Genomic DNA, 17,786 nt, shown 5'->3' on the forward strand with positions numbered 1-17,786 from the left:
CATGCACTTCACCATATTGCATGACTTATAAACTAATATATTTTGACAATTACATCATATGTACCATATATATGACTTTTCTGATGTAGTAAACTTGCTCAGTAGCTCACCTGGTAATGCATTCACATGCAATGCTCTCGGCTACAAGCAGTGTTGCAAGCAGCAGAATTATTTGAAATTTAAATAGGTTGTTCCAGTCGCATGACTCACAGGTGACAAACAAAGGTTTCAGACCTCAGAGAAACAAGATAACGACATTTCAATGGCTTCTAGGTTTAATGTCATGCCCCTTGGTCACATCAGGCAGATTTACAACTAAAATAACAGCTTGAAGTGGAGCAGGACCAGGTCTATATCTGGGAGCTTGAGTTATAATGGGCTTCCTGACTTCATAACATAGCTGTTTGCATTAGGATCGGTCTGTACATGGCTGCCGTCATCTGGTGCACCTTCTTTGGACTGCATTTTTATGTAGTTTCACTTTAAACAATAGAATTGAGTTCTAAACAAATTTCAGAAGAATGTAAAAACAAACATTTATATTATATTTCACTGCAGGATTTCATAAAAAAGCATGAATATGCCATGAGGTTGATAAACTGTTTTTGGCGCCAAAGAGTGCTTTAAGATGAGCAATGTTGTCAGACTTTGAATATATTCCAGTTCTGCATTCAAAACTCATCTGGATATTATTTACTTGAGGAAAAGCTTCCATGCTGAGAAACATTACAAACCAAAGTAATTGCTAAAATGCCAAGGCCCACTAAAGGTGCAAAACATAAACACATTAAATATATTTGGTAAACATAATCAGCCTAAAGGCAGGCAAGTGTGAAATTTCATGAAAGGCATGTTTGCAAATGTGAATATACTCAAATGGCACCAATTGACTGGTGCCAACAGTGAGTTTTAGTTGTTAAAAGGTGTTTCTATCTGTCTGAAACATTGCTCATCTCTAATTCACCTTTATTGACCTCATCAGCCATAATGCATGAGTTTAGCCAACTGAGCACTTAACCATGAAATTAAGCTGCATAAGAAATTATCCACAAAGGGGCCGCTCTGATTTTGAACCCAACATTCAGACCAGTTGCTTTCCAAGTGCCAAGCAGGCTTAGAGACAGACGTTGCACAGATGATCACCCACAAACTGACTTTTGATTTTTTGACGCTGTAATGTATGGCCCACAGATGGATGTCACATGTTAAATGTAGCATGAGACACACACGTTTATGATTGAGATAAAGGCTGAGGGCTAGATGATTGGGAATAGGGATGGTTGTATCTCGAATGTGGTGTGTTTTGGTCCTAGATCTCTCAAAATTTAGCACAAAGTACTGTAGCAACATCTGTCAACCTCAGTTGCTTTAATATATGGGATTATGAAGCAGATTTAAAGAACTGATTTTGAATAGGAGTTGCATTGTTGCAGTCTACTCCAACAGGTCTTACTGGCTGCAGCCTTTTTTCTGCTTAAACCCTGTCATTCCTCATGTCTAGGCATGATAAAAATTATTAAAAAAGGTTTTTTTTTTGTTTAGTTTAGTTTTCAAAAGTATTGTTTTTAAAAAAAGCATTAAATCTCTTTCCATTCATTTAAATGGTAACCTGAAATTGTTACCTTAACAATTTCTCTCTGATTCAACATATACAAATTAATTTTGTTGGTATAAATATATGTTGGTTCAGTGTTAAATAATATTTTTGACTTGTATAACCAGTTAATTTAGATTGACCATTTTTAGGTTACCACTTTTTGAAGTGTAGAATGGTGGTATGATCTTAAAAAACAGAATACGGTATATTAAATTATATTATACAGAATATACAAAACGTGCAAATATACAAATATTAAACTGGTTCAAAAATTAACTTCTCACCTTATCATTTATTGGTTCTAAAATCTTACGTGTTTCTTAAAAACATGAAACTGCGCATTTAACATTGGGAAGAAAGTGGATCTGTTGTTTTCTTCCCATGCTTTTATTGGACATGGTGTAGAAACAGTATGTTCTACTGTAAGTATGTGTTGCAGTACATCTATGAAATAAGTGCAGCGCACATTTCCTGATTCTATCATGATGTCAGTGCCGAGCAAGCCGTCGTGTACGCAAAGAGAGGCAGCGCCTCGGGGAATACGCTCACTAAAGCACACTGGGACATCTGAGCCACAGACACACACACACACACAGACAGAGATGTGTGGGACAGAAACTCTTCTTTCCTCCTGACTGATCTGATGTGATCTGTGAGGATAAAACAAACATGATTTTCTCCCTGTTGTTTTAACTCAATTAATTGTGCATCAGTGAACACACACACACACACAAGTTATCAGAAATAGTTGAAAGGTCGTATAATAATGACAGCAATTTGTAATACACTCTTAAAAATAAAGGTGCTTCACGATGCCATAGAATAACCTTTTTGTCTAAATGGTTCCATAAAGAACCTTTAACATCTGAAGAACCTTTCTGTTTCACAAAAGGTTCTTTGTGGCGAAATAAGGTTCTTCAGATTACAAAAAGGTAAGAAAGAGATGGTTCTTTAAAGAACCTTTGTCTGAATGTTTTTTTGTGGAACCAAAAATGGTTCTTCTATGGCATCGCTTGAAGAACCTTTTGAAGCACCTTTATTTTTAAGAGTGTACAAGAGATAAAAAGGGACAAACGTAAAAAAAATAATAGATGTGCCTCACCTACATTTTTTTTTTATTTTGTAGAAACTCACACCAGTTTTTTGAACATGCCTGGGGTCTTCTACCAAAATTTCCAAGAGTTACAGGGATAGTTAATCCAAAAACTTTTCATCCTTGTAGGTATCCAGCTATTGTGTAAAATGCAGAAAGAAATGTTTTATCTGACGAAACATGAAGACAGTCAAAATGTATATGGTTTATCTGTGTTCTTCAAGCCATCTCAGGTATTTTAATAAGGATATGTATTTATACGGTAATGCTAATCGACATAGCATTTATCACTGTATAGAATATTATAAAATAATATAACTTCTGCCTCATTCTGTGATAAGAATCAGTTCATAAAAGGAAGTTATTTAAAACACTCGTTTGGAGTAAAAATATGTTGTTATTCTCATAAATTGTACTTTGAGGCTGTAGTAAACTAAAAACGGTTTGCATTTTAGTCTCTTCTGTTTAGTGTAATTATTCTTTTTGTATGCAATGATGTGTTTCATTGGTCAAAGAAGGAAAAAATAGGAATTTGTCTGATAGCATGGTTTATTTATTTATTTTTATATTTATTTTTCAAGATTTGTATATATATCATGATATACCGTTATTGTGAATTTTAGTGGCCACGATAATCATGTAGTGAAAAATCTAATATTGTGACAGCCCTAGTTCCAATTATCAAAGCAGCAAGTCTAATTTCAGAATGCAATGTCTTGTTTGCCTTTTCTCAGTTGAGGGCATCTCTAAATGAATTTAATAGGATATTAGTGTGCTTTCTGTTGCTTATAAGAAGAAAGACTACTTGTGTGATGCTTAATAAAGCTTTAAAAAAACATTATATTACTCTAAATCCAGTGTGGCAATGCATATTAACCTGCCCTATAATACAGCAGAGAGGCAACTTTAGGCTAGAGAAAATATAGCCAAGGGCCATCTACACCTCTGAAGAGGGATCAGGTGGAGTTCATGCACAAAGAAGTGAGATGTCAACACACATTACTCGTATTAACATTTTTTACATTCACCGACTATATTGAACTTTAATTATTGGCATTTAAGTGATTTTTGGAGACCGTTCAAACACATGGTGTTATATATGGTTTTGTGTATTGCATATGCATGTGTCTTTGCTCTGTGTTGTATGTGTATTTATGTCCTTATTTCCTTATTTTCCAGTGGTAAAGGTACATGTGTGTACCCTGGGGAGACCCCAGCTGTGTGATTGTGTTATTGTGTTTTCTGGCTGTGTGTGTGTAGAATATGTTTGTGTCTAACTATCAAGCATTTAATGATGCTGAATCTGATGCATGTTTCATGTTTTCAGGGATGGACAGATGTCTATCTGAGCTGGAACCCTGATAACTACCCTGGTGTTCAGACTCTGCGTTTCCCGTCCAATCAGATCTGGACACCAGATATTCTGCTGTACAACAGGTATTGGACACATAGTTACATTTATATCATTTTGTTTGCTTGGAGCCCACAATAGTGTGTTCTTCTTAAACTGCCTAATAAACGGTCTTATTCTACCAAAGCAATAAGCCACAGGAGGCTGATCAGTGATTTTGCCATCTACACACATATACAACACACTCCAGTGGATTATTATAAGACAGCAGCAACAGCAGTATGATAAAAGACACTAATCAGTACCTTAAAGGGGTCATATGATGCGATTTCAATTTTTCCTTTCTCTTTGAAGTGTTACAAGCTCTTGGTGCATAAAGAAGATCTGTAAAGTTGCAAAGACTAAAGTCTCAAATCCAAAGAGATATTCTTTATAAAAGTTAAGAGTCAGCCACACCTACCTAAAACGGTTCGTTCTAACACGCCTCCACATGTCTACGTCACCATGTGGGAAGATTTGCATAACGCTGCCCAAATGTGCACGCAAAGAAAGAAGGCGTAACTTTTATTCTCGCTGTAGTATTGTTGCTGCCGCCATGTCGTGAAGGCGCTGTGCGCTTCGTTGTGAAAGCGAAACTACTTTGTTTGGTCTTCCAAAAGAGGACGATATCTGCTTCGTCATGCCTGGAGCTGATCCGTGCTGATCGCTGAGGGAATACATCAACTTAGCGCTGTGGATCACCGAATCGGCTTTCACCGTGGACGAAGCGGTGGTCGTCACATGTGGTTGCCTCAAGCCCGCCGGCCGCCGCTCACTCTAGCCCGCCGTGTGTGACGCTGTGGGTTTCGTTGTGAAAGTGAAACTACTTTGTTTGGTCTTCCAAAAGAGAACACAACTAGAAATCAGTGGTTAAGTTGTATTTACAACACTGTTCCAGAACAGTTCAACCCAAATATTCAGATGTGTGCAGCGCATTTTATGGCGGACTGTTTCCTGAACCTGGTAAAGTAGACTACAATGCCGGCTGTTCTGACTCTCATACTGTAAGTAAGTTTTTTATATATAAAGGATTTGCCACTGATGATTCAAACACGAGTTTTGAGCAGTGTAGAGTAGCGCTTGCTGTTTGTCATTTCTCCGATCACAAATGCAGACATGGTTTTATTTTTACGCGGCGCGACGCAACGCAACGCGTAAAAAGACAGTATAAGTCATTATAATCCGTAATTATGTCCCCACTGGATGCAACAAATGCCTCGTTTATAATGGGTTTTAATGTTTTTGTCTCGTCGCTCCGGCCGGACAGGGCATCACAGTATGGTAAGGGGCGTAACATTTCCGTCACACGCTTGAGGTATTCGGCCAATCACAGCAGACCTCGCTTTTCAGACCGATGAGCTTTGTAAAAATCGACGCATTTCAGAAAGGCGGGGCATAGAGGAGAAACAATAATGTACAATATGTGGAAAATAATGTGTTTTTCTTTCTCTTAAACCGCATAAACGCGTTTCATTAAACCAAATACACAAAATAATGTTCTTTTTAGCAACATCATATATGACCCCATCATATATGAATAATATATATGACCCCTTTAAGTGGTTACACTTTAAGGTGTCCTATAGTGTAATTATAGATTAATATACACAGAGTAATATTAATCAACATCTACTTACTATAGGGTTAGGACTAAAGATTGGTTTAGGCTTATAGTTGCTTGAAATTATGCACAATTTACTGTTATTGTAAGTACATTTAACATATAACAAGGACGCTGTAAAATAAAGTGTTACCAAAAATTTTGTGAGCATTGTGGGAAAAGGCTTGGATCATGAATATTCATTAGATTATGCACATTCTAACACTATAACGTGCTGTATTAAGTATATGTCATGTTGATGAAGTGTAGATTAAATGCTAACTGTTTTGGTCATTCAGTTGTACTGTGCTAACTACTATGCTAGTTACATTTATATGACCCAGTGTAAATGAATGTGTAGACCCAGTTAGATGTCAGTTATCAACAATCAAGACACATGAGACTAAGAGTACATTTGAGAGAACATTCCTTAACACATCTTAACACATCATGAAAGTCATTCATGTTTGCAGTTACATGAACGTAAGTAAATGATGAGGGAATTTTTACTTCCTCTGTGTTGAATGATGGCCGACGGGGACAGAGACAGTTTAATAATACAGGAGAAAGCCAGTAAAACAAATCAGAGGAGCTTTATCAAGCTTACAGAGACACATTTTCATGTGCCTCATATCTGTGTGGATATGGTGCTGTGATTTTTTTTAATTTTTATGCCAAGTAATCATTCTTGACACAGGTTTAACAGCACCAAACATTCATAATAAATTCCTTCAGTGTATTTTGGCAGAATTATAAAGGAACTGTTGCTCTAAAAATGAAAGTTCTGTCATCATTTACCCGTCCTCTAAAGCTGAATAACGTGCTTTCTTACTTTGAACCTAAATGTTGAATGAGAAAATGCAGCATGAACATTCCTTAACACATCTTAACACATCATGAAAGTCATTCATGTTTGCAGTTACATGAACGTAAGTAAATGATGAGGGAATTTTCAGTTTTGGGTGACCTATCCCTTTAGGCAGTATTATACGTTGGGTGGACTTTGAAAACTCAAGCCTTGTGTCAACACTCAGTAGATTCGAGTGACCATCTGTTCCATCTGAATGGAAGTCTGAACTGATATGTGATGCACTCAGTTTTATAACATCATACTTCACTCTAGTTGCTCTCGCCACAGAATTGAAAGCTCAGGCAATAAAGACAGGCAGTGAAACATCAGTTTACACGTTGCAAATTGGCATTAGGGGACACTGGAGGCAACTGTAACATTTTTTTTTTTTACGTTTTCCTTCATAACTCACAAACTAAAACATATTCATCTGCCAACAACAGTAGAACCATTAAAACATTTACACTGAGAAAGGCTTGATCATAATATTGAATTATGAATTTAATTACAGGAAGTCAGAGCGTCATAAAACTTTTAAGTAACAATTTAAAGATAAAATAGTAAAGGCATAAAAATGCTGGGCATTAAAAAGCTTACTTTTTTATGTCTAGCACAGTAAAAAAATCTTTATATTTTTCAGGCAGAGAGGGAACTGTAAGTATGTGCTGAATAAGTGTTAGCAGCTTATCGTTCATCAGAAATATCAAATCAGTAGTATAATAAAGGATAACCACAAATTGTGTGAAGGACCATTCTGAAACATTTAGACTACAGCTGGCACTTGATTTTGTTGACTCATATTGTTTAGTGCTACTTGCAACATGTTTAACCACTTTGGTCTAGTCGGTGTCTGGTCTGGCAGTTAGTCGTTTTCCGCAAAAAATCTAAAGTAGGTCAGTACACTTAAATGAAAACACGATATGGATTAATGTCTGAGTATCAAACCACAAAAGACTATTTAAATATGAATCCTGCATGCTCTGTGTGTTTGTGTGAATGAATGGCGAATGCTAATACTGTGAATACTACACACATACTGAAGCACACGTGACGTTCGCAGTGTTTTCAGCGTCTGCCGCCTCAATATATGAGCAGATGAACACATGAACATAATCTCTAGAACTGCTCTCAGAGTCACTTTATGAGCATTTTACCATTCTTTTGAGAAAATCTATCATCATATCATATACAAACAGAAACTTAAAGGTCTTCACGGCAACCCGCCAAAATTAAAGTTCGGTTTAACTTGAAAAAACTGTGACAGAAATATATTACTTAATGTAATGATAGTACTACTACTACTAATAATAATACAAATGTTATTAAAACATCATTTTTTTTAATTTACCAGAAAAATTATTTATCAGAATTTATTTATCAGAAAAATGTAAATACACAACACAGTATTTCTGAAAAAAAAGAGAAATAAAATAATAATACATTTTTTTTTTTTTACAAAATCAATTCATTAGAGATGCTTTTGATTACTACAATATAATGGAACCATTAAAATGTAATCAAGATAATTACTGGGAAACAGAATTTGGTAAAAAATAAATAAAACTGAACATATTTCATAGGGCCTTAAAAATGTAACTTTTGTAAATTGCTTTTAAATTGATTTCAGTTAATTAGACATGCTTTTTGATTAATACAATTTAATTTAACCATTAAAACAATCTAGAAAAATTCAAATGAAAAAAAAAACGGAATCCAGAAAAATTCAAATGGAATTTGGAAAATAAATAAAATAAAATGGAATTTAGGAAAAAATAAAATGGATTTCATAGTGCCCTAAGTTTATTAACAGGTTCAAGTTTTAAACTCCAGAAGGGTTGATCTGTCATTGTCATCTTTATTGTATATTGTATTTTATTGTGTGCGTGCGTGTGTGTGCGTGTGTGTGTGTGTGTGTGTGTGTGTGTACGCATTTTTGTGACAAATGAGGACATAAATTTGTATAATGACAAAGGTATGACATAGGTATTATAAGGAGAAGGTGACTTTTCAGGACATTACCCCATGTCCCCACTTTTCAAAACGCTTATAAATCACACAGAATGGAGTGTATTGAAAATCTGAAATAGCAGAAAGTCTCCTGTGAGGGGTAGGTTTAGGGGTAGGGTTGGTGTAGGGCAATAGAATATACTGTCTGTACAGTATAAAAACCATTACGCCTATGGAGAGTCCCCACTTTTCACAAAAACAAACCTGTGTGTGTGTGTTACTGTATATTAGTTACCTTTATTTTATTTTTATTATCAATATCTTATTGTTATTTTGTCTGTCACTAAGACACATTCCTTGTGTGTGTAAACATACTTGGCAATAATTCTCAATCAGATGAGAATTAAACCAACTCTTCTGTTCCTTTGCATTTACTTCATTTTTATCATAAATATATCTTTAACTCAATGTATGTGGCTTTTCCTAATAAATTACACATCCTTTTCTTCTTGGTCAGCAGATGTTCAGACAAAGTGTATAGCAAACATACACCTTAAGTTGAACACCACTAGTAAAGAAAAGAGAATACAGACAGAGAAGTTAGTGAGGTGAGAAGAGAATTACACACATCATTAAGCTGCTTACCCATAGATCATCAACTCCTGATGATGGCAATGTCACTCTTCTGAAAAGAAACGAACAATGAAAGAGAGAGTTTGAGAGACAATGTGACTGAAATAATAAAGAAAAACTTTCAAACCCTTTTATCTATCTGTCTGTCTGTCTGTCTGTCTGTCTGTCTGTCTATGCAGTGACACTTGGTTGGATGGAAGTTCTTGTGTCTTTAAGACATTCATTGAAAGAGAGGACTGATTAAACAGTGCAAGTGAAGGAATTATTTACAAGAGCTAGCCATTGCCAGCTACCTTATGATACCATAACTTTCAAACCCTTTTATCTATCTGTCTGTCTGTCTGTCTGTCTCAAAGCAATTGTATGCAGTGACACTTGGTTGGATGGAAGTTCTTGTGTCTTTAAGACATTCATTGAAAGAGAGGACTGATTAAACAGTGCAAGTGAAGGAATTATTTACAAGAGCTAGCCATTGCCAGCTACCTTATGATACCATAAGCACCAACATATTTTTTTTAGCCATTATTACACTGCAATGGCAGCACAGAATCCACATCGGAATGAAAAGGTGCATTTACACATACTTTTAAAACTGTGTTTACTGACACATACACACATTAGCATAGTAGTTAAAAAACTTCAAAATTCTATTCAGATGGAACAATGTGTGCCGATGTACACAAAATATACACATAACATAACATATATTAATGTATTGTGCATAGCAGTGTACTTGCAATGTCAATCCCGGTGTAAACACTCTCTCACGTCACACTTAATGCCCCTCATCTGTACTGTAACACATGCTGTGAGTTGGCCGTGTTTGTGTGTGCTGAGAGAGGACAGATGTAGGGTTATGTATTATTATTATTATTATTAGACAGAGCTTGGAGGTCAGATTTACTTTCCCTACCACTACCCTCTGTTTATATAATGGATTGCTTTCATTTTGGTTCAGAACTACAGCAACATATTGTGTGCCAGATTTTGTGTGCAACACTCATTTATAGAGCAGATTACAGCTGGATGATTTAATTAGTGACAAAAATGACTGGGCTTGAAAGACAATGTAATAAAAAACATTTGGCAAGTCACTAAGAACATTTCACTAGTTTGCATCCTTGAAAGTGGTAAGAAATAAACAATTATGATAACCTCACAGTCTTCTGTGCGTATTCGGCAGGAATGCACGATTATAAATATTTGCTTCAAATTTCAATGATGAAGATGATCAGTGGTGTTTCCCTTTAGTTCCTCCCTAATGCTTCTCTATTGATGATCATTCTGAAATATTATTGTATTCTGACCAATTATTATTATTATTAAATAAACTTCTATAAATATTCCAAGCATCATTTAAATCATAGATATTGAATTATGTCATAGTAGATTTTTTTAACCAGGGCCTCATTTTGTTAATCTGGGCCTTTCACATCACAGAATAGTGTGTAAAGGGCTTGGGCCTGTGTGTTCTTGGCATTGTATATTAATAAGGACTATTAATCCAGGCTTATTATATCTGGATTGAGTACAACAATAATTAAAATGAGCTTTCATTTTGGTTCAGAACTACAGCAACATATTGTGTGCCAGATTTTGTGTGCAACACTCATTTATAGAGCAGATTACAGCTGGATGATTTAATTAGTGACAAAAATGACTGGGCTTGAAAGACAATGTAATAAAAAACATTTGGCAAGTCACTAAGAACATTTCACTAGTTTGCATCCTTGAAAGTGGTAAGAAATAAACAATTATGATAAGGGCAAACACATCTGGCTTTCCAGAGGCATTGTAAATTAGTGAAAGACTGCTGCTTACATGCGCATATGATGTGTTTGATGGGGTTCAAACCATTCAGATATTCACAGGTTTTCTGTCAAATCACTGTCAGTACAACATTAACGAGGCTCATAATGAATATCTTGTATGTTAACTGGATTAACAAGTTGAATGGTGATTTTACCAGGGTCTCTCGTTTAAATGAATTAAAATGTAAATTACATCTTTTTGACTCTGAACATCCTTCATAAACGTATCACATGACAGCAAATATACTGTAGAAACTTACAACATCTGCCAAGAAAACTGGCTCGAAGAGCAAGAAGTTTGTAGCAGGAAGGAGGGATCTACTACTAACTTAGTACAGTTATCAGTTGACTTAGTAATGTGTCCAAATGATGAACAGCATGCCCTTTTATTCATTGCTGTATTGGTCTAGATTGGTCTGCAAACAGTTTATTTCCACCATATTAGTTAATAATACCACCCTAACAATAACATCGTATTCTCTACAATAATTTGGTTTTAATTTAACACATTTGTCATGGATAATTAGAATTGTAGCTAAATGTGCCTGTGCGGTAGAGAGAAATGGGAGCTGTGTTTTGTGTCAGTGACTGACAGCAGTAATTGCCTTCTCTATGGGCAGGCTTCATAAATCTGCATTATGCAAATTTCTTTTGTTGTAGCTTGACAGGTGTCACCTCTTCCTAAAGCTGCATTACAACAACTTACTTGCTGTGTGAGGAGAAGATGTAAAGAGCTTTTAATACATCATCTGAATTCTGCCAGATCATGCGCACCTTAAAATATCGCTCGTGGCCAACAACAGTGATCCTCTTGGCAGGAGACATTAGCTAAAACATCAGGCCATATCAAGATGAATACATTAAGAGAACATGCAAGAGATGCTAACTTTGCTGCCTGACTCTGAGGATGAGTCAAAAGAGGATAAACCTCTGAAGACAAGGCATGATGTATTTAGCTAAAATATTCAATGAGGATGGATGTGGTGCGGTGCATTAAACTGGAGACATCTGTGCCAATTAAGCAATCTAATGTAAAAGTGCAGGACAGAAGCTAACAGAGAATGTGTGATCATCCATTGTTTCTGCTATTTGTTTTAGAATATTGGATTAGTAATTTGGATGAATCTGATGATTTAGTATGTGTCTGTGTGGATTGTTTTAGCGTGAAGATTGATGGAGAATGCTTCTGTGCACAGTGGAAAGCTGTCAATTTCACGTTATCTCAGAGAGGCAAGAGGATATGGTCAAAGAGACGCTTCTTTTCTCAGCTACACAATGGACCACCTGTTGTCCATGAAAACCTTAAAACTGAATGTATGACGCCAGCTACTAACTAAAGAACATTCACTCTTTAAAACTGCTCTCAGTGAGATTTCAAATCTGATTAAGGGAAGCAGATACGACATTAAAGCAGCTGTAAGCAATTTCATCATCACTAGTGGCACGGAATTGCAAAAATGAAGATTGTTTTACAACAGTTTTAAACTGGAAGACAAACCTAATTGCAAATGATGGAACCCGTTTTTTTTTTGTTTTTTTGTTTGGCTTATGTACTGGATGTTGAATTAATGCAGAAAAAGTATAACTTGTCTCATCCAGATGAATAATTAATGCCAAGTGTAAGTATTAATTGTCTAGAAATTGTCAGTTATTGTTAATAATGGGCTAATTTTCGTAGTTTTGACTTGAATGCTTGACTGATTAGCCACTGAGTTACTCTTGTACAGGCATGTAATGGATATTTTATGTTGAGCAAAGGCATCATTGTGAGCATGACAGGTGATTTGTATGGCAAAGTGGTAATTTGCAGGCTGGTTCTTGTGTAAATTACTGTAAAAATAATTATTCTTTGTCATAATGTGAGATATTGCTTTTTTGTTTTGTTAACTATGGCTGTTAGCCAGGCAGCCTCCTTTAAGTTGGCAGGTTGTCATCTACCAAACCACCATAAAAAGGATAGCTTTCTGAGAAACGGAAAGGATTAGAGACATTATTACCTTGGCAATGCTGCTGAAAGGTCATCTTTGATGTCCAACAGCAAGAGCAGTGACAAAGTTAAAATCTCACCGTATAGAACTTTGAATGGTATTATGTCCTGACTTAAAAAAAAGACTTTTAAGACAAGTTTTAAGACTGAAAGGTTATAGGTCATAGGAGCATAATATCACAAGTGGGCAGTACTTTCTGGAGACATTGCCATCTTTGCATCTTGTTTTGTTACATAATGGTATTTGTGTTTTGTAACTCAAAGCCCAGCATTGAAACAGTGTGCAAAAGAGTAAAAGACTCAGAGTGCCAAAAAAAGACTACTAAACAGTGTTGTATTGAAAACTATGAGAAATTGTTAATATTTGTTCAAATAAAATAAAATAAAATAAAATAATTAAATTATTAAATTAAATGAAATTAAATTAAATTAAATTAAATATTAAATTAAATATTAAATTAAATATTAGATGACAACGTAAAATATATATATATACAGTGGGTACGGAAAGTATTCAGACCCCCTTAAATTTGTCACTCTTTGTTATATTGCAGCCATTTGCTAAAATCATTTAAGTTAATTTTTTCCCCTCATTAATGTACACACAGCACCCCATATTGACAGAAAAACACAGAATTGTTGACATTTTTGCAGATTTATTAAAAAAGAAAAACTGAAATATCACATGGTCTTACTTGCCAAGGCAACATTTCTCATTTTCATTTAAGTTGAAGTAGTAAAATTACTAAAGCTGAAATACATATAAATTAAAGCTATATATATATAACTAATATCAAAATGAAAACTAATAATACAAATTGTGACGAGAGGGGCGGGGCCGAGAGCCGTGGGAACGGAGCGAGGCCGGTGGCGTAATTGCGAATGCGCGACACCTGCGCCCCTCTCGTCACACAAATCTAATTCAAAATATTAATAAATGCTTTAATATTTGAATGCTGAATTCTGGCACATGCTGAATTTGTAATCCATATGTCATGCCACATAGTGCTTACAATTTCATATGAATGTATAACGTGCATATTGCAACTACAAGGTACACAAACTCTGTCCAAATACTAATTAAATGACTAATGTGCCAAATAAAAGGTCAAGACGTGTATAATTACTATGACATATTTAAAACCATATTGCATACCTCCTACATACTAATAAGTCCTAAATGTCACTGAGGATTTATGACATTATTTTACAAAGGTATCATCAAACGCCTCTGTCCTTGCTCAGATGTTACCTGAATTTAATTTCAGAATCATATTGCTTATGGTACTTTTGGTATGTATGATTAATTATGAAGAGGTTTTTGAATAATACAACTGCTGGTCTGCCTCCTTGTAACCACGATGTCAATTGAATTGGACATTTTAATCAACAAAATATTAGTTTTGTGGGAGGTAGGAGAAACACAAAGGACAAGGACACATATATTATTCTACAGAGAGCTACTGGGTTCGAAACAATTTTAAGCTCATTTTGACCAATCACATTGTGTAAAGACAATAACTAGTATTTGATTGGCTAATGTGTGTTAGTTTATGCAGATTACAGGGCAGCAAACATTTCAGGAATGCAGTTGCCAAAATATTCTGACTGAACTTTGTTCTGTATTTCTCGACAGTGCCGATGAGAGGTTTGATGCCACCTTCCATACAAACGTCCTGGTTAATGCGTCAGGTGCTTGTCAGTACATACCACCAGGTACAATTTATTCTTACCGCTGTATCAACCACACAGATACGCTTTTGTAGAGATTAGTTAGAGATACACAATTTATTGGTGCTAATTTGATCACTGGCCAATATTAGATTTTTTTTTTAATTTATTGGTTAATATTAGTTATTCAGTTGTTAGTGCTAACTTCATGTTTCTACATTTAGATTATATTTGCTGTCATGTAACACTTACTTAAAGTTGATTGTTATTTTAGTATCATTGATATACTTTTATTATAATTATATTAGAATATTACAATTTTTGTTCATATTATTTGTTCATTTTGTTTCCATTCAAATTTGCTAAAGCTAGTCATTTTGTTTTTGTCACTTTTATTATTTTTTTATTAAGTTTTACTTAATGATAATGGGCATATTTAAAACACCTAATAATTTAATTACAATGTTATATAATCTTTAGCATATCTAAATAAATATCCATTTCCGTTCTAATAGTTTGATGTAAATTCACATGCAGCATTTAAAATGCACATATTTTTTCTTTATTTAGACAAAATAGTGTCGAGTTTTTAATATCTATAATTTATCGGTTATCTGCCAACATGAAAATAAATGATCATATTAGCTATTTTTCTGGAATTGGTCACACTTTAAGGTCCAATTATCAATATTAACTAACTATTAACCATGACTTTTGCCTCAATAAACTCCTAATTTGCTGCTTTTTAATAGTTAGTAAGGTAGTTGTTAAGTTTAGGTATTTAAAATATGCTCATGCAGAATAAGACATAAATATGTGCTTTATAAGTACTAATAAACAGCCAATACGCTAGTCATATGCATGCTATATAGTGAGAATTGGTCCTTAAATTAAAGTGTTACCCAGAATTTTAACCCGTACTTTGCTGAATCACTCAATAAAAGATAACTTGCTTCATTATTTTATGTTTCTACACTTGTTCTACATGTTTGTCTGCAGTTAGTTTAACAAGTGTTATATATGGTATAGTTAATAGTTAAGATCATTTTCATGCATACAATTATAATTCACCATGATTTTCTCTATTGCTGTTATTGATACGTGTGTGTTTGTGTATAATCACGCAGGTATTCTGAAGAGTACATGTTACATAGATGTGCGCTGGTTCCCGTTCGATATACAGAAATGTGACCTCAAGTTTGGCTCCTGGACTCATAACGGCTGGCTGCTGGACCTGCAGATGCAGGCAGTGGACATCTCCACATACATCCCCAATGGAGAATGGGATTTAGTGGGTAAGAGTGCCTGTCATTACCATTGAGATGATAACAGAGAGCTTTCTCCAGGTGGAGCTCAGTGATCTTGTTGCGGGAACTGGAGAAAACAAGCAGAGGCGAGGATCTATATGCAGGTAGTTTAATAAAGTGACAAAAAAACAAGAAACGCTGAAAACAGAGAACAAAATACAGGCAGAATGGCAACTGTATCTTCCAACAACTGGCAAAGCACAAGAGAAACACAAGGGCTATATATACACAGGAGAACAAAAGGACCAATGAGTAACCATGGCAGCAAACAAGGAAGGGGATGTGGTCAATTGATTACTATTACAACTAACAGAGGAAACCAAAGAGACAAACCAGGCAGCTGGCAAAATATTTTTTGTTTTCATTTTAATTTTAGTTTTTTCGTAATTTTGTTGTACTGTATGTTTTTGTCATTTCATAATGGTTTTTTTTTTTTAGATATCCTTTATTTAGTTTTAGTTATTTCAACTTAAACTAAATGAAAATGAGAAATGTTGTCTTGGCATCTAGCTGAAATAAAATAGTCTTTATATATTTTGCTTTATTTCAGTTAATGTTTATTTTATTTCAAGTAATGGTTTTAGTTTCGGGTGGAGTTTACGAGAGTGAGCATTTTGTGAGGAACCAAATCAATTTTTATGAAAGCATCGAGTACAAACACCCGTGACTCGCACAGTCTTTAGTTAATGCTATAGATCTGTTTGCTTTTCACACATTTGGGGGTTCTGAGTGTCAGTAATGTATTATTGTGTGCTGGTCATGTGTTTTCTCTTTGCCTGGAGGGAAACTATTGATAATTTCTCCCCTGCATCTACTTCATGGAAAAGTGTGAAAACGTTGTTGGCTCATCTGAATGCTGAGGTGATCATTTCATCCTCCCTGCTGAACTGTAGGGAACACAAATTTAACATGCGGTACAGAAGGTCTATGAAAGACACTCTTCCTTTTTATGTCCATTCTCAGGTGGAGAATAAAAAGAAAGTGTCTTGACTCTCATATTCTCACGAGAGCATTTCTTCTGTTGTTTTCATGGATTAAGACAGAAATGTGCATACAGAATTTTAACATCCTGTCAATCACAACAAAGTCATTTACTTTTCTATGCAATTTTATTTCATTGTAACATGTAAAAAAATAAAAAAGGTAATTGCGACTTTTTATCTCGTAATTCAGACTTTTTTTCTCAGAATTAGAAGTTATAAACTCACAATTGCAAGTTATAAAGTCAAATAGCAAGATAAAAACAAATAAATTTGCACTTCTGACTTTTTTCTCGCAATTGCCAGTTTTTATCTCGCAATTCTGACTTTGTTTTCAGATCTGTGAGATATTAGCTCACAACTGAAAGTTATAAAGTTATAAAGTGATTTATTTCTCAGAATTGTGAGTTTATATCATGCGATTCTGACTTTATAACTCAATTATCACGCAATTGCACGCAACTTATATCATGCAATTCTGAGAAAAAAATTTCAATTAACATTTTTATTCTATATTTAGGGGTTCCATAGTAACAGGATTAAATAACATTGTTAATGAGTTAAATTCTTGTAATCGTGCAGCACCGTAGGATGTTTTGCACTAATATTAGAAATATTAATATTAGAGATGAATGTTTATGTGGCACAGTTTTTCTAATCTCATAATCTGATCACATTTGGCTTTTTAATCTCTCTGTTTGTGTCTCAGTCTCTCATTTTTTCGCTTTCAATGCCAGTGTGACCCAGGGTTTGTTCGACAGATGGGGTCCTGATGGTAGTTGGCAGTGCTTTGGCACTGATTCTGGTCGGCACCAATGGCCAGTTGCGTGCCAAGGTTGTGCAGTGACATAGGCAGTCTGTGAACGGGCATCTTTAACACCGCAGGGAGTCACACGCTGCACACACACAGCCGAAACCAA

At 35.0% G+C, this 17,786-nt stretch overlaps 1 protein-coding gene across 1 annotated transcript in view; it reads left to right on the forward strand.

Moving 5' to 3' along the window:
- Positions 1–17,786, forward strand: part of LOC107562618 (neuronal acetylcholine receptor subunit alpha-7-like) — a 48,877-nt gene that overhangs the window by 25,348 nt on the left and 5,743 nt on the right. Inside the window, exons 5-7 of the mRNA XM_016247282.1 lie at positions 4,018–4,127; positions 14,545–14,624; positions 15,707–15,874. Of these exons, the coding sequence (XP_016102768.1) occupies positions 4,018–4,127; positions 14,545–14,624; positions 15,707–15,874 (358 nt within the window). The remainder of the gene's footprint in view (positions 1–4,017; positions 4,128–14,544; positions 14,625–15,706; positions 15,875–17,786) is intronic.

This window comes from Sinocyclocheilus grahami, unplaced genomic scaffold, assembly GCF_001515645.1.
Source record: "Sinocyclocheilus grahami isolate Dianchi unplaced genomic scaffold, SAMN03320097.WGS_v1.1 scaffold829.1, whole genome shotgun sequence".
Classification (NCBI taxonomy): domain Eukaryota; kingdom Metazoa; phylum Chordata; class Actinopteri; order Cypriniformes; family Cyprinidae; genus Sinocyclocheilus; species Sinocyclocheilus grahami.